Source organism: Gymnoscopelus microlampas, assembly GCF_963454915.1.
Source record: "Gymnoscopelus microlampas genome assembly, chromosome: 12".
Taxonomy (NCBI): domain Eukaryota; kingdom Metazoa; phylum Chordata; class Actinopteri; order Myctophiformes; family Myctophidae; genus Gymnoscopelus; species Gymnoscopelus microlampas.
This window is the reverse complement of record NC_139949.1, coordinates 19,331,631-19,348,691: the sequence shown is the minus strand read 5'-3', so window position 1 is coordinate 19,348,691 and position 17,061 is coordinate 19,331,631. Positions and strand designations below refer to the sequence as shown.

The 17,061-nt window shown below is 43.5% G+C and overlaps 1 protein-coding gene across 1 annotated transcript in view; it reads right to left on the bottom strand.

Annotated features, from left to right (window-relative positions):
* Positions 1-17,061, bottom strand: part of mtus2a (microtubule associated tumor suppressor candidate 2a) — a gene marked incomplete at both ends in the record, with an annotated part of 64,314 nt that overhangs the window by 9,986 nt on the left and 37,267 nt on the right. Inside the window, 2 exons of the mRNA XM_084074200.1 lie at positions 4,801-4,899; positions 14,144-14,308. Coding sequence (XP_083930326.1) covers positions 4,801-4,899; positions 14,144-14,308 — 264 coding nt within the window. The remainder of the gene's footprint in view (positions 1-4,800; positions 4,900-14,143; positions 14,309-17,061) is intronic.

Here is a 17,061-nt window from a genome sequence, read left to right as displayed (position 1 = left end):
ATCAGAAACACATTTTTCTCCAGAGAGAGGGACGGCCATTAGGCTGCAAGTGACACACAGGCAGGCCGATTAACCTCTCAATATGTCACCTTGTCCCGTATGCTGATCACACACCAGCAGAGGGACTGATGCATGTTCTGGACGTGCCATGTACGTACTGTATGTGACTCAGTAACTACTATAGTCACACATGCACGCACAAAGAGACGAATAGACAGAATAATGCAAAAGTAGAAGGACATGATGCTTCTGTGTGGATGGACCCAATTGGACCGTTATGGGACCTATTTTTTACACTCTCAGAGTTAAACTACTGTAACACTGAGCCTGAGGATTTCTCTGTGTAGAAGTGTCCACGTGCACCAGTATAAGAACGCGCAAGGACATGCACTTGCGCGGTCACGTACAATACTGTACACAGACACACACACACACACACACAGATACAGGTGCATACAGTACTACCTCATACACATACACATACTGTAATGTACACACACAAGCACCTACGCGCGCGCACACACACACACTACGACAGAAGCACTGCGGCACCACCATAAGCCTCCCTCAACTATCAATTCTCGCCCGCTGAACCATGCGGACTGGTCTCCATGACAACGCAAGGCTGGGGGCGGGGTATCGAGTCCCAGGTAATGACTGAGGGGATGGGGTTGGGGGGACTGAAGGGGTGAGACAAAGAACACATCTTCAGCAGGAATGGAGGAGAGAGAGAGAGAGAGAGAGAGAGAGAGAGAGAGAGAGAGAGAGAGAGAGAGAGAGCAGAGGGATGAAGAGATGGATAAATCCTCTATGAGGACGAGTGTAATGGAGACAGATGACCGCGGCCAGTTTCAAATAGAGAAAGAGGAGCGAACAGAGATGAATGGGTGTTTGGACCACACACACACACACACACGCTCAGAAATTCCATTACAGAGGGCTTGTTTTTGAGGCACACCAAGATTTCCCCTCATTGGGAATGACTTCGGGAAGCCTTATGTAAATGAACTAACGCACACACACACACACACACATATGCATGCATGCACGCACGCACACATGCATGCACACACACGCGCGCGCGCCACACATGCACACTCGCACCCACGTATACACTCAAGCACGCGTGCACACACACACACACACACACACACACACACACACACACACACACACACACACACACACACACACACACACACACACACACACACACACACACACACACACACACACACACACACACACACACACAAACAAAAACACAGACGTCCAATTTCTAGTGTAAAGGTTAGACAGAGCGGGGAATATTAAGTGACTTGGCATGGCATAGAATATGAAGGCTAGACGAGGGAGGGGTGGAAGTGTGAAGAAAATAATGAGACAGAGAGGTTGAAGGAGTGAAGGAGGAGGAGGAGGAGAGGGGAAGGAGGTGATGAGAGCATGCATGAGGATGCGGGGGACTGGTGACAGGGCTGGAAGGGGGGGAAATGAATGGATGAGTTAGCGATGGCAATTGTGTCAGTATAGACTCTCAAGCTTCCACTTTAACAGCGTATAGGTAGTATAGAGAATGTCAGCGTCAGTCCTACAATTTCAAGCATCTATAGGCTAAGTGAGTGGGGGAGAGGACGGTATAATGGAACGTTTAGAGCTGGAAAATAGAAGATAGAGAGAGATTGTGATGAGGTCAGCATTGGGGGCTGGGGTGAGAGATACGGTAGACTGGAGACGAAAGCCATGGTTAAAAAAAGGCTAGAAAATAATGAAACATTTTCGCTTCTGCCTAGTATTGGACCTCGACAGGTGCAGATAGTCATTGGAAATGGGGTTAAAGGAGGACAAAAAGATAAAATGCCAAAGAGAAACACATAAACAGCCTCTCAGAAAGCATGACCATGTCTATCTTTATTTATTTTGTTTCTTTCTATTCATGTAAAACATAGTTAGGGTTTGTTTTCGTTTTTTTCCCCCCTAAAATGTCTGTCAGTCTGACAGACATTTTTTTCTTTCAAATGTCACTTTTCAATGTCATTGATTAAGGGTACTGTGGATATCATTGCCAAGAACTGTCTGCAATGCAAACATGGTGCTCAATAAACACAACAATTAAAAAAATAATAAAACATGCACGTTCCAAAATATAAAAATGTTAATAATGGATATAAAAATATATATTTGGGGCCCCAGAAATGCATTTCCCACATATATAATTGAAGAACCCCCCCCCCCCAATATATACATTTTTTTTTACCACAACCCCAAGACCTTCTGTTAACCCATTTAGACCTGAGGTTCCGATTCCGATTCTACAAATGTCTGTTTCGTATATCGAACTGGGACCCCAATCTACACTGCAAAATCCTCAGTGGTTTATTAAGTGTACAAATGGGACAAATGGATCTTATACAGGTCCATTTTGTTAATAATAATTGTAATGGTTTTGTGGAGGTGCAAAGGTTGATGTTGATGATGATGATCATCATCAAAGTGGAATAACTCCCTCCAGGCCGTGGGACACAATCCTTCTTCCCTGATTCACACCCAGTGCTCAGCCGTCTGGAGGGCAGGACCACCTCCATTATGTATCATTCATCATCTGTCCTTGTAATCTTATTGTGGGATTAATGTTTTAATATTGTGAGCTGTGTGACACACCAGTTTGTTGCTGATGTCCTGCCAACCATGCAGTTCAAGGTAATGACCATCAACTATAGCAGGCGTTCTCAACATTGGGCTCGGGGGCCTTGAGGGGGTACGGCAGCTAAATGACTGATAGCTAGGAACCAAATGGACCAGAATGACCTTCATCGACAATAGTATATCCAGGTCTTAAAGGTTAAAGGGATAGTTCACCCTCAAAATGACTTTCTTTCTATAATTTGATAATCATTTTATGACCAACGGACCAGTAAGCAGCGGTTCCGGTACGAGATACAAAGGAGCGCTGCCGGTCATCAAATTATTGGCTTAGGAATGAGACAAAAACAAAAAAATATCCATGGATTCAAGTCTCCATGGGGTGACTAATCGATAGAAAAAACTTTTTTTTTTGGGTGACCTATCCCTTTAAGCTTGTCCAACTTTGTGGGGCTCAGACACTTTGTGACAACAAAGGCTGCGGCATCACAGATTTAACTTAAAAAAAAACACTTGAACCCAATAGCATCCCTATTCTGGGGTCGAACGTTCAGCTAAAATAGCCGATCTACAAGCTCACAACGCGACGCACTGTGGCGCAGTGTGAGCTTAGAAGTCAGCTATTTTCAAGCCAACCCCGGTTACGTTTACTATAGACGGTTTAAGTGGTTTATGAACACAGGCAGTTGCTATTCATTGACAACAAAAAGAGAGCGAAGGCAGAACGGTTTGGAGAGGACAGGAGAGTTTTGATCACAGGTGGGCAGCAGCATAAGGACCATGCAGAGAGCGCAGCCAGGTTTGGAGTAACAATAGCCTTTGACAACAGACTACTGGGGCTTGAAGCAAAGGATTATAGCGGTTAAAAAGAGATCGCTCCTCAGGAAAGGACAGTTTTGTGCCATGAAATGTTGGCTGACCGTGTGGCTGATAGCATCTTGGCCGGATTGTTGTTTTTTTCCCAGCAGCCCTAGGGGCAGGGGTGGCTGTACACTGTAATAATCCTGAATGTTCATTTAACCTGAGAGTGTATATCAATGTAACTCGGTGGACCCTTATGGGCCCATTGCGGGTTACATTTGCACACTCTTTTGATAGGTTTGGATAAATTATAAATTGATACTGAGGATTTTATTGTGTACAGAGATTAGAGAGTTAGTGTCGAAGTGTCCTTGAGCAAGGCACTGAACCCCTAACAGCTCGGGATTGAGCAGGTTTGTGCCTTGCATGGTTTACTCTGCCATCGGTGTGTGAATGGATGAATGTCATTCACATTGTAAAGCACTTTGGTCTTTGGATATAGTATGTGCACCATTTACCATCTCTCTCTGTCTCTCTGTCTCTCTCTCTCTCTCTCTCTCTCTCTCTCTCTCTCTCTATATATATATATATATATATATATATATATATATGAACACATACACTACAGTAACTACAGTATTATGTAAATTACTCTGCAAGGCAAGAGACCATTAACAAGGATAGTAAGAGCAATATAGTGTGTAAGGCAAATGAATAAATAAAAATATCCCTGACTGTGAGATGGACATCAAAGGAGATATTCAAAGAGAGGGCAGATGATGCTCATAGGGAGTCTGAGATGATGGGGGTTAACCTGAATTTGGGGGGGGGGGGGGGGGGGGGGGCAATAGGGCACTAGGGGATACAGACAGGAGTGATTAGGGTAGAAGTATGGGTTGATGGATAGGGGACAAGAGATAACACCCCTGAGGGAATACACTGACGATGAAAGCCAAACTACCAAATTCAATTTGATGTATAATGGTGTGTGTGTGTGTGTGTGTGTGTGTGTGTGTGTGTGTGTGTGTGTGTGTGTGTGCGTGCGTGCGTGCGTGCGTGCGTGCGTGCGTGCGTGCGTGCGTGCGTGCGTGCGTGCGTGCGTGCGTGCGTGCGTGCGTCCGGTGAATACACAGGACCGCAATGGAAACAAGCCCTCAGGGCCTTTTTGTGTTATCCTTCTAGCATTATCGTATAACTGTACCTTACCTTAGCTTTTTGCAAACTGTTGATAACGTATTCAATCAATCAATGGGTGTGTTAGTGTAAGTATTTGACAGAAAGGGAGCGAGAGAGAGAGAGAGAGAGAGAGAGAGAGAGAGAGAGAGAGAGAGAGAGATGCAGACAGAGTGAGAGACTCACCTGGGGACTGGGGTTTGGGGGGGACCACGGCCAGCCTCTTGGGGGAGGAGGGGAGGGAGCGGGTGACCTCTGAACTCCGCTGGAACTCCTTCCTGCCCACTGTCAATCAAACCGGGACAATCAATCAATCAATCGATGAATGCTTTGCATCAGCTAAATTCTATGCAGATTATAAACAGTGGTGTAACTAAGTATATTTACTCAAGTGCTGTACTTAAGTAGCCTGGTAAACCCTCCCTCCAGAAATCTCATTTCCATTTGATTTCTGGAGTGAGTCTGGCCTGATCCGCCTTTCTGCAATATTGGCTTTGTACGCCAAAGGGACGAGCCTATCAGCGTCGTCGCTCATCGTTCTGTGATTGACAGCGACAGTTGGCCAATCAGGTGGCGAGTTTGAGTGAGCCCGAATGAAGCCGAGTGCCTCCGACAAAAGACGAACGGCAGCCATTGTTGTTGTCCGAGTGCCTTCACTTCTTACTTTCGTTTTTAAAACGGTCTCAAACTTCTTTTTTGAGGCACGGAATTTACTATTAAGATATCGTTTGGATAGAATTTTGTTGTTTAACTTCATATATGTGGTCAATTAATCATGACAGAGCCTATTTAAAAATATAAATTTAGAGAACCGGCAGGAGCGGGGAGTGACACGCATGTATCCGAATAAGGCAACCTATTTTGGGCATGGCCGTCTCAAAAGTCCCGTTGCGTCACATAGTCTGGAGGTGGTAAAAATGAACTGCTGATTGGCTGAAGGGGAAAAACGATCATTGGTTGAAGGGGTTGTCAGTCAACGGTATTACTCCCGCCCAACTCCAGCCCACAGCCAATATTGCAGAAAGGCGGATCAGGCCAGACTCACTCCAGAAATCAAATGGAAATGAGATTTCTGGAGGGAGGGTTTACCAGGCTAGTACTTAAGTACAATTTTGAGGTATTTTTTAATTTACTGGAGTATTTCCAATTATCAGTACTTTTACTTCTACTCGACTACATCGCAGAGGCAAATATTGTACTTTTACTCCACAACAATTATTTGTAAACTTTACTTACTATTTTTTTTTATCTTGATTATTATTATTATTACAACATATACATTAACCACTTCAGCCTTATATACATTTCGGCCATTTGAAAATAGCCGATCTATAAGCTCACAATGCGTCACGATGCGATGCATTGTGAGCTTGTAGATCTGCTATTTTCTAAGCTAAACATTTAAAAACTGAAATGGGGACATTCTGCATAACGAGTGCTTTCTACTTTTGGTACTTTAAGTACATTTTGATACCAATACTTTTGTACTCTTACTCAAGTACATTTTGAATGCCAGCCTTTTACTTGTAACAGAGTATTTCTACATTGCAGTATTGATACTTTTAAATTGTTTTACTTTTTCCACCACTGATTTCACAATGGATAAGTGCAAAAGACCGTGAGATGAGGCTGAGATTGAAGGTTTAGATTCTAAGCCCTTCAATCTGAACCTCATCTCACGGTGACTCTCTCCTCCACCATCCAATCCCTTCTGCCTCTCTCTGATACCTTTGCTAAAATCACGTTATAGTTCTGGGCGATATGACTTCAAATCAACATCGCGGCTATTTTCGCTGTTTTGCACACCACCATTGTACAACGTAGTACAGGGGTCTTCAACGTTTTCAGGCCATGGACCCCCTAGCTGAGAGAGAGATGAAGCAGGGACCCCCTCCACAACGTCTCGCAGCGCGAGGCGTTGTGAGCTTGTAGATCTGCTATTTTTGGCTCAAGTTCTCCTCAGAAAAGGGATATTAGGGTTCAAGTGGTTAATGTAAAAAAATAAAAATCATAACACAAAGATTTGGCGGACCCCCTGTAGTAACTCTGAGGACCCCCTAGGGGTCCCGGACCCCCTGTTGAAGACCCCTGACGTAGCATAATACAGACTAATAATCAGATCTAATCTATTATAAAAAATCTACTAGAACGTTTAAGTAAAGTATAAGAAATAAATAATATATACTGTATTCAGTACAGTGTAAGAAGAAAAACCTTGCTTCTCGATTTGACCAAGATTAAGTTGGTTATTGGTTCTACATGTCGGTTTGGATATATATAAGTCATGTCCTCCACATGTTCTCTCTGTCGTTGCTCTTTCATTTTCTCCATCTCCATCGTTATCTTTCTACCTGCTGTGATAGTCAACGGCCTCAAGAGACAGATAAGACAGAAGCTCAACGTATGTGACAAGTGACAATCCATGTGCTATGAAGACTGAAGCATACACAGATCCAGTGGTGTTAAGTAACTAAGGGCATTTACTCAAGTACTGTACTTAAGTACAATTTTGATGTATTTTATACTTTACTGGAGCATTTCCAATTTTCAGTACTTATACTTCTACTCCAATACAGCTCAGCGGCAACTATTGTACTTTTACTCCACTACAATTATTTGAAGACTTTAGTTACTAGTTACTTTGTAGATTTTTATTATTATTACAAAACATACATTAACCACTTAATTTTGGCCATTTGAAAATAGCCGATCTACAAGCTCACAATGCGGTGCGATGCGACGCATTGTGAGCTTGTAGATCTGCTATTTTTGTTTACATTAGAAAACTTGAAATGAGACATTCTGCATAATGAGTACTCTTATTTTTGGTACTTTAAGTACATTTTTATACCAATACTTTGGTACTTTCACTCGAGTACATTTTGTATTCTGGACTTTTACTTGTAACAGAGTATTTCTACATTGCAGTATTGATACTTTTACTTAAGTAAAAGATGTGAGTACTTTTTCCAACAATGCACAGATCCCAGCAGGAACCTGCTAGTTCTGAGAAATGTGCACGCGCTCAGTCCTGTAATATCAGTTGGAAGCGGAGTAGGATTCAGGCACCTCATACAGAGATAGATACCATCAATGGGGAATTCACAAGCCTGTTTACAATCGCCGAACAGCGCTCGCCTTCTCATCTGCTCCCATGTGACATACTGTATTGAGATCTCACAGCAAGGGGTTGAGGTAGTGCACGCATGCGTGTGTGTGTGTGTGTGTGTGTGTGTGTGTGTGTGTGTGTGTGTGTGTGTGGGGGTGGGTGGGTGGGAGGCTTCAAACCTACTTTGAAATGGATGGGAAGTGAAATGTTTTACCCAGGGACTTTGCACCAAAGTAGACTAGAATGGAAGATAGAAAATAAAAGTGCAGAATGGAAAAATAAACTTCCTAGAAGTTGAGAGAGAGGGGGGGAGAGAGAGAGAGAGAGAGAGAGAGAGAGAGAGAGAGAGAGAGAGAGAGAGAGAGAGAGACAGACAGACAGACAGAGAGACAGAGACAGAGAGAGAGAGGGGGGGGAAGGGAGAGAGAGGGCTTGAGGAGGCACTAATTAGATCGGTAATGGAAAAGAAGGCTCTGATCCTTAACAAATCCCCCATATCACCCCGGAGAGTCATGTTTGTGTGTGTGTGTGTGTGTGTGTGTGTGTGTGTGTGTGTGTGTGTGTGTGTGTGTGTGTGTGTGTGTGTGTGTGTGTGTGTGTGTGTGTGTGTGTGTGTGAGATTGTGGTTATAGCAACTAAACCTCTCAGAGCGACTCATTACAGTACCCAATAGAACCATACAGAGCTGAGACAGAATACAAACTCTGCACGCACGCAGGCACGCACGCACGCACGCACGCACACGCCTATCCTAAGTCCTAACGGCTCCTCACGACTTGTGGCAGTGTCATAAATGTTGGGCTGTGTTTGTGCCGCATGCATACTGTAGTGAGACTGTTATATAACAGCTACCAATACGTTAATGGAGTGTCATTGTTTTTTAACACAAACTGCAACCTTCACCACCAAAACAAAAGACTGCTGCAATTTTACAGGTTCCAGGTGAACCACTTGAGCTTGAACCCAGTCCCCAGCATCCCTGTTCTAGGGGGAATATTCAAAAATAGCGGATCAGCTCGTTGTGGCGAAGAGGTTTGGTGTAACTCAAGTCTGTTTCTCTAAGACTAGAGGGTTTAAGCAGTGGTGGAAAACGTACTCAAATGTTTTACTTAAGTAAAAGTATCAATACTGCATTTGTACACTCTCAGAGTTAAACAAACACTGACGATTTCATGGTGTAGCTTGGGGTCCCAGAAAAAGAAACATCAAACTAGGGGTCCTTGAAGTTCAAAAGGTTGAGGACCACCACACTATCTCTTTCACATAGCCTGGATTAAATTAACTGACTAGCTCAGAATCCCTGTGTGTAGTAAATGGGTACCAAATATAGATGCACGTGTGTGGTATGTGTGAAATTGCATGTGCATGCATGCGTGTGCGCGCGCGTGTGTGTGTGTGTGTGTGTGTGTGTGTGTGTGTGTGTGTGTGTGTGTGTGTGTGTGTGTGTGTGTGTGTGTGTGTGTGTGTGTGTGTGTGTGTGCTCACACACATGCACGCGCACACATGCGTGCACGCGTGCATGTGTGGGAGAGGGAGACAGAGAGCTAAGACAGCTGATCTAAGCTAAGACTTCCACACAATGTGTGTGTGTGTGTGTGTGTGTGTGTGTGTGTGTGTGTGTGTGTGTGTGTGTGTGTGTGTGTGTGTGTGTGTGTGTGTGTGGACAACAGAGATGAACAAGACGGTAAACTGTTCTATATGTGGATGTGTGTGTGTGTGTGTGTGTAACACATTGACAGGATTGACAGCTCATTATAAACTGTAGCCAGGTCTACAGTCAGACAGGAACTGTCTGCATACCTGAGACACACACACACACACACACACACACACACACACACACACACACACACACACACACACACACACACACACACACACACACACACACACACACACACACACACACACACACACACACACACACACACACACACACACACACACCTGGGCAGGACCAAAAGTAAACCAGTACAGTTCAGTGATGCTTCACTGGTTCCTCACTGGGCTCCATGACATACATACATACATACATTACACAGTATAGAACACATACTGTATAATACTGGACCATATTATAGTCCCAATCCATTTTTAGGTATTTCTGACTCATTGCGATATGGACAGTGAAGAGAGACAGCAATGGGCAGAGACTAGGGGTGCAACAGTAAATCGAACTAATTGATGTAATCGATTATACAAAAAAACATCGATATGAAATCATTGTTTTTCAAAAAATACCAAAAACGCATCGCGATGCGACTTGTTGTGAGATTGTAAATCATCTATTTCCGATATTTTGGCACAACATTGTCATACGAGTATAACATAGGGTGTAATCAGAAAAATCTATTATAATTTGTTCACATTGATTTGTTGATATTGTAGCGATGTGAGCAAGTATATGAAACGATCTGGGAAATCTATGAAAAAGCTTAATATGCACAGTAACAATAACACAATTGTATACAATATGTAGTGGGGGTCTCTGCTTCATCTCTCTCTCTCAGCTCAGGGGTCCTTGGCCTTAAAAACATTGAAGACCCCTGCTCTAGACTAAATCCTCTATAGCCCAGGCGTTTCGGGCCATATTTTGATGGAATCGTGCACTTTACGATAAAAGCATGAAATTTGGCACACAGTTAGAGCATGCCATAAGGAACATTTTTGGCTATAGGGCCATCGCAGATTTCTCCTGTGGTAACCATGGCAGCCATTTTCCAAAATGGCCACCACCTGCTGTTATTTTACCAATAACTCAGGTTCTAGACCACCTAGGATCTTGATTCTGGTGACTAATCCTACATTTTCAAGGATGAGGAATACAGTGGTACTATTTAGATTTGTCCTGTGGTAACCATGGCAGCCATTTTCCAAAATGGCCTCCACCTGCTGTCATTTTACCAATAACTCACGTGCTAGACCACCTAGGATCTTGATTATGGTGACTAATCCTACATTTTCAAGGATGAGGAATACAGCGGTACTATTTACAACATGCTACTACCTAACTACATATATCTGGCATTCAGTTAATTAAATAATAGTAAACCCATCAAAATATATAATGGTGTAGTACAGTACATGTTTTCAAACTGACACATGAGAGTCAAGAATGTTTCTTTTATTAGTAGTAGTATTGCATAATTATTTTCAATGGACTATAAGACACAACAAAGGCAGAGTACTCATGAGTCATAGCCTAATGGCATATAGACCAATTATTTGTTTACCAACATTGAGACTGGACGCACAGGTGATTGTTTCACACAATCAATTCTCAACCGGTGTTTTGGGGTGCGCTGGTTTCAGCACACCCCAACCCCCTCTTGTGTGTTGGCTAGTGAGGCGCGTCCTAGCGAGACCTGATAGAATGGGTTTCATTGCGCGCATACTGGTTCCGCGCAGACTGGTTCTTATCAGTGTGACGTCGTCTGTTAAGGGGTCTATTCAATAAAGCCAGATAATCTACACAATGTTAGTTGCACAGTCCACCACAGTAGCAAAGGGCAGTACACTGAAGTGCTGCCTTAACACATCTGCATTGTCCACTGCATCCCTTTTTGCAACCACAGCGGAGGAGTTCTCGACAGGCCAGGCTCGCTTCTGTGTGGTCCAGTGCACTTCCCATCCTCCTGTCAAAATTGGAATCAGCTTTATTGTCAGATCACGGGTTTACAAGTGTAAAGAAGTGGATTAAATTATTTGTATTCACCTGTCTCCTTCCTCTTCCACCCCCATTCACCTGGGGATGGGAGTTCAGGGGCTGCAACCATCACCTGTCCCCAGCAGTGGCCAGCTTGGTAGGCTGCCCTCTTTGTATGTTGAATCAGTGCAGCTCGTGTTGGGGGGAGTCCATCAATTGTTCTACCTTTCTGGGTGAATAGCTGCTTCCGTGCCTGATTCACTGATGCCTGGCCGCTTGTGCGGTCATAGAGCAATACCACAAATCGCTCCAGAGGCTCCATCCAGTCATCTATTTTGTCTGGGGTAGCAGCTAAGGAACTTTTCAGTTCCAAAAGCAACCCACAGCTCAGTCAAGTGGAGGTGATGGGCTGACATTACTGCCAGGACCAGCACATCCGTGTCTACTGTGCGTATTGTCACCTTGCTATACCCTTCCTTCATAGCATCTTCTAGGTGTAATATGACGCGAGTATCAGCCTTCTCATGTACTGTAGTTAGTTAGGTAGATACTAGCATGTTGTGAATAGTACCACTGTATTCCTCATCCTTGAAAATGTAGGATTAGTCACCAGAATCTAGATCCTAGGTGGTCTAGCAGCTGAGTTATTGGTAAAATGACAGCAGGTGGTGGCCATTTTGAAAAATGGCTGCCATAGTTACCACAGGACAATTCTAAATAGTACCAGTGTATTCCTCATACTTGAAAATGTAGGATTAGTCACCAGAATCAAGATCCTAGGTGGTCTAGCACCTGAGTTATTGGTAAAATAACAGCAGATGGAGGCCATTTTGGAAAATGGCTGCCATGGTTACCACAGGACAAATCTGCCATGGCCCTATAGCCAAAAATGTTCCTTATGGCATGCTCTAACTGTGTGCCAAATTTCATGCTTTTATCGTAAAGTGCACGATTCCATCAAAATATGGCCCGAAACGCCTGGACTACTAGTATTTCTATCTACAACAAATCTGTGACGCATTGTGAGCTTGCGCATCTGCTATTTCCGTCTAGTGTTCGGCCCAGAAAAGAGAGGTTAGGGTTCAAGTGGATAATGGATAGTTGCAGGCAGCCCTAGATGGCTAGCAGTGGAATTCGTCAGAGCAGGTTATGCAGTCTGCCAGTATGACAGCAGTCAGCAGACATGAGTAGAAGTGGAGCAGGTATTTCTCATTCAGTATTAACGACTCCTGCTGCCCTACTTCCTGTGACCTAAGGGGACTAGGACGGGACGGGACGGGGGACTGGGGACGGGACGGGACGGGACGGGACGGGACGGGACGGGACGGGACGGGGGGTCGGTGGGCTAATGAAATAAAATAATAAATAAATGTGTCCCCTTTAGTTGTTGTTGGGGTATTTTCCAAGCACATTTGCACATACAGTAGCTAGAATTCTAGCTCTGCATTTAAACCATCACTAACTATTAGGAGCAAGGTGCATGGGCAACTATTGAACAGCACCCAGGAGGCCATAGGGGGTTCAGTGTCTTGCTCAAGGACACTTCAGCACTAAGACAAGAGGAGCCAGGGATCGAACTGCGAACCTTCCGCTTCCTATCGACAGATGCTGTACCTCCTGATGCACTGCCGCCAACCTTCTCTCATATGATTTAATCCTGCAAAGTCTGGGCATCTTTTTTCTTCATACATCTAACCGTCAGCCAGTGGTGGTAAAAGTAATCAAATGTTTTGCTTAAAGTTATACTAGGTAACTTTTTCAAATAAACGAAAGTTAAATTGTATATCTTTTGTGAGTGGCAAATGTTTCACAACACCCATTCCATGAATTTCACCCCCGAAAACCATAAACATATTTTCTATTGAAAGTGGACTGGGGCGTCTTTCCCGCGAAAATGACGTCGGCCCCCTCGCGTATTAGGAGGGCAGGGTGAGTCACCAGAACAAAGGACCGGTGTTTTTAATGAATCTAACATGTTAAAAATGGAGTTTGAAGTTATAATGGGTTTGTATAGGAAGGGGGGGTGTCTGATAAAATGAATATCAAATATCTAAATACTGAATCAATTAACTTAAAAACGGTCTGGGGGGCTCACAAAAGCCTGAGTAGACGATAAAATGACCCAATGTTTTTTTGAAAGTGAAATATCCCTTTAAGTACAGTACTTAAGTAAATGTACTTTGTTATTTTCCACCACTGCCGTCAGCGACAATCACATGTGCAGGCTCAGGTGCTACAGTACCACCAATCTGGGAACCCATCGCCAAATAAAAAGTAAAAACAGCACCATCTGCTGTTTTTTACTTATTGACTTGGCTCTGGGTGGAGCTGAACGGACGACCCGTGCGCAGGGAAACCAGGGTTTTGGTCTGCCTTCAGCCTTTCACTTCCAGTGGTGCGACTATGTTTTCATTCCCACTAACAATATTTCTCCACGGAACACTAACACCACTTCTCCCAAAGAACATGGATCGTTTTGGTTATAAGCCCTCTTGTTTCTATGATGAAAGAGCAATTTAAAATGTTACTAACTTTCCGTGGTTTTGTCGGCTTCGAGGACGCTATTGTTAAATGAGTTTCGGTTTGTTTCTAGTGGGGAAAGAACGGCACACACGTAAATCCCGCCCACTACATTTGATTGGGTAAAGCGTGGCCTGCTTCCTGATGTGATGGCACGCCCACTTGTAGCCAATGCGCACGGGTTGTCAACACGGCTACTGACAGATTCAAGCGCAGCGATGGATCTGTTCTTGAGAGATTACAGTACCACTGACCTCCAGGGGAGTTTCTTGGCTGGGCAGGTAGGTAGCGCCTGTGCAGGGCTGGGGTGGAGGGAGGCTGGAGGTTGGTGCCACGGGATGGTACCCCTCTCTGGGTTTCTGCTGGTGGAAGACTGGAGGTGACCCTGTGACCTGGAGGATCCTCGCTCACGCTCAGACCTGGAACAAACACATGAAATAGGATAAATTAGATGATTGAGTAGGGCAATTGATAGCAATACTGAACATTTATATTTTAAAAGAAGCCTCACTATAGACCAATTATTTGTTTACAAAATTTGAGACTGGACGCGTAATTAATTCCCAACAGATCCCCAAACCTGCAATTTTGGGGAGCTCTGGTTTCAGTTCATTCAACCTCCTCTTGTGTGTTGGCTAGTGGGGTGCGCCCTACCGAGATATATATACTTCATCGCGCAACAGTATTGCACGCCGAGAACAGCTGACATACAAGCTGTGAGCTTGGAGGTCTGCTATTCTCAGCCGTTCTGTGCGCGACACGTTCGCGGGACGGAGCATAAATTAGGCTTGACGGGCTGCAGCTGCGTGAGCCAAGCAGGTTCTGGTGCCTTGATCATAAAGCGCTCCCTCTAGTCTTATGACAGCCACTGGAGGTGGGGTTTGGGGGACAACTGCTTTGAAACCAAGAAATATATATTTCATGAGCGAGAGATCACAGTAAAAATCCTAAGCATTCTTCCTTCATACTGGGAGAAAAACAACATCTTAAAGTTTGATGGGATGCATTTTTACACGTGAGACTTTGACCACTTTTACAATGTATCTTATGAGCGGTGGGGTTCTTTTGCTGCCGACCTGCACGTGCATACTGGTTCTTGTCAGTGTGACGTTGTCTCTTAAGGCGTCTATACATATCGCTTATTTGCATGCAGCAACATATATGTATTAAAATGATATACAAAAATAGGCCTAATCGGTCTCTCTGGTTTAGAGAGACTGCTCTACATCTGTGTCAGTTTTAATGGGGGAAAGATCATCTCATGCCAGTTCAAACATTAACTTGAAACACAAAGGTACTCAGCGGTGCATTTCCTTGCCTAATGGATAATACATCTACATGCAAATGGATTTGTGTGGATGGGGTTTGAATGAGTTAATGGATGGATGGATGGATGGAAAATAAATGGTATAAATAGTAAACGTAAATTAAGCATTGCGTTTGTTCATGCAGGGCATGGGAGTCATATCACGCCTCAGCTGTAATCAACAGCAGCCACGCTTTTCTACACACCAATCACACCTCATTCCCAGTGGTGGGGAAAGTACTCACATTCTTTACTTGAGTAAAAGTATCAATACTGTAATGTAGAAATACTAAAGTCCGGAATTCAACATTAAAGTACAACTGTATTCAAAATGTACTTAAAGTACCAAAAGTAGAAAGTACTCCTTGTGCAGAATGTCCCATTTCACAAGTTCAAAATGTATAACAAATATTTAGAAAATGTACAAGCTCACAATGCGTCACATTGCAACGCATTGTGAGCTTGTAGATTGGCTATTTTCAAATGGCCGAAATATACTGTATATAGGGCTGAAGTGATTAGAGTGTTTTGTAATAATAATCCAAATCTACAAAGTAACTAGTACCTAAGTTTTTATATAATTGTAGTCGAGTAAAAGTACAATATTTGCTCAGATGTAGTGGAGTACAATATTTGCTCAGATGTAGTGGAGTAGAAGTAAAAGTACTGAAAATTGGAAATACTCCAGTAAGGTAAAAATACCTCAAAATTATACTTAAGTACAGTACTTGAGTAAATGTACTTAGTTACTTTACACCACTGCTCATTCCCTCATCAAGGTGGTCCGTTTAATACAGCTTCCTCCTACACTGAATCTCTGCTTTTCAATTGCTGCAGCACACTGCTGCTGCTGGTAAAGCTTGCCTCCACCTTATAGTTCAGAGTCTGGCATTACTCAAATGTTTACACTGAATGTTAAAGAGGAGGTGCCATGGTTTTGCACTTTTTCTGTTTTTCATGTGTCTATGAGGTTGATAGAACTTCATTAAGCCCCCTGGTGGTGTTTTTATGGTGTTTTATGTCTTCTGGTTCTGCTAAGGTGAGAACCAGATATACTTAATGAACTGGAGGCGTGTCCACATAAACACATCATTTTAACAATTTCTGTACACTTTTTTGAAAAAAATCTTCCTCCTAGTATAACCATAATACCTGATGATTATGTTTTAGGGGGGGGGGGGGTCGCTGAAAATCACGGCACCCCGTCTTTAAACTGAAATTCATGTGTGCATGGTTCTAAAGTAAACTGAATTCAATGTTCTATGGCTTTAATTCACATGGAATATCTTGCCTGTGCCTGAACAATATTGTATCAAACTTGGTCCATCCTGCAAGTGTTTGTAAAAAAGAGTTTCCTCTTTAAAGACAGTGGAGCTATTCCATCCTTTCCTTCACTCTCTCTCTCTCTCTCCCACAGCCACACGCACACACACACACACACACACACACACACACACACACACACACACACACACACACACACACACACACACACACACACACACACACACACACACACACACACACACACACACACACACACACACACACACAGAGTAAAGAGTATGGTTGTTTTATGTCTGCAGTGCACCCAGTGTTACTGGCGCTGTAAACAATGTTTCACCCCTGGGTCAGTTACAGCTGCTCTCAATCTTCCTTTTGTTAACCTGGAGTACTGCACAATGAAACATACACACACGTGCCGGCGTGCACACGCTTGCACGGGCAGTAAGCCCAAATATACTATTTAAACAAGAACATAGGAAGAAAGTACAGGTCAGCCACATGAATACATACTGTACACACACACACATACTGTACAAATATACTGTATTACATCTCACCTTTTGTGCAGTCACATTCTCT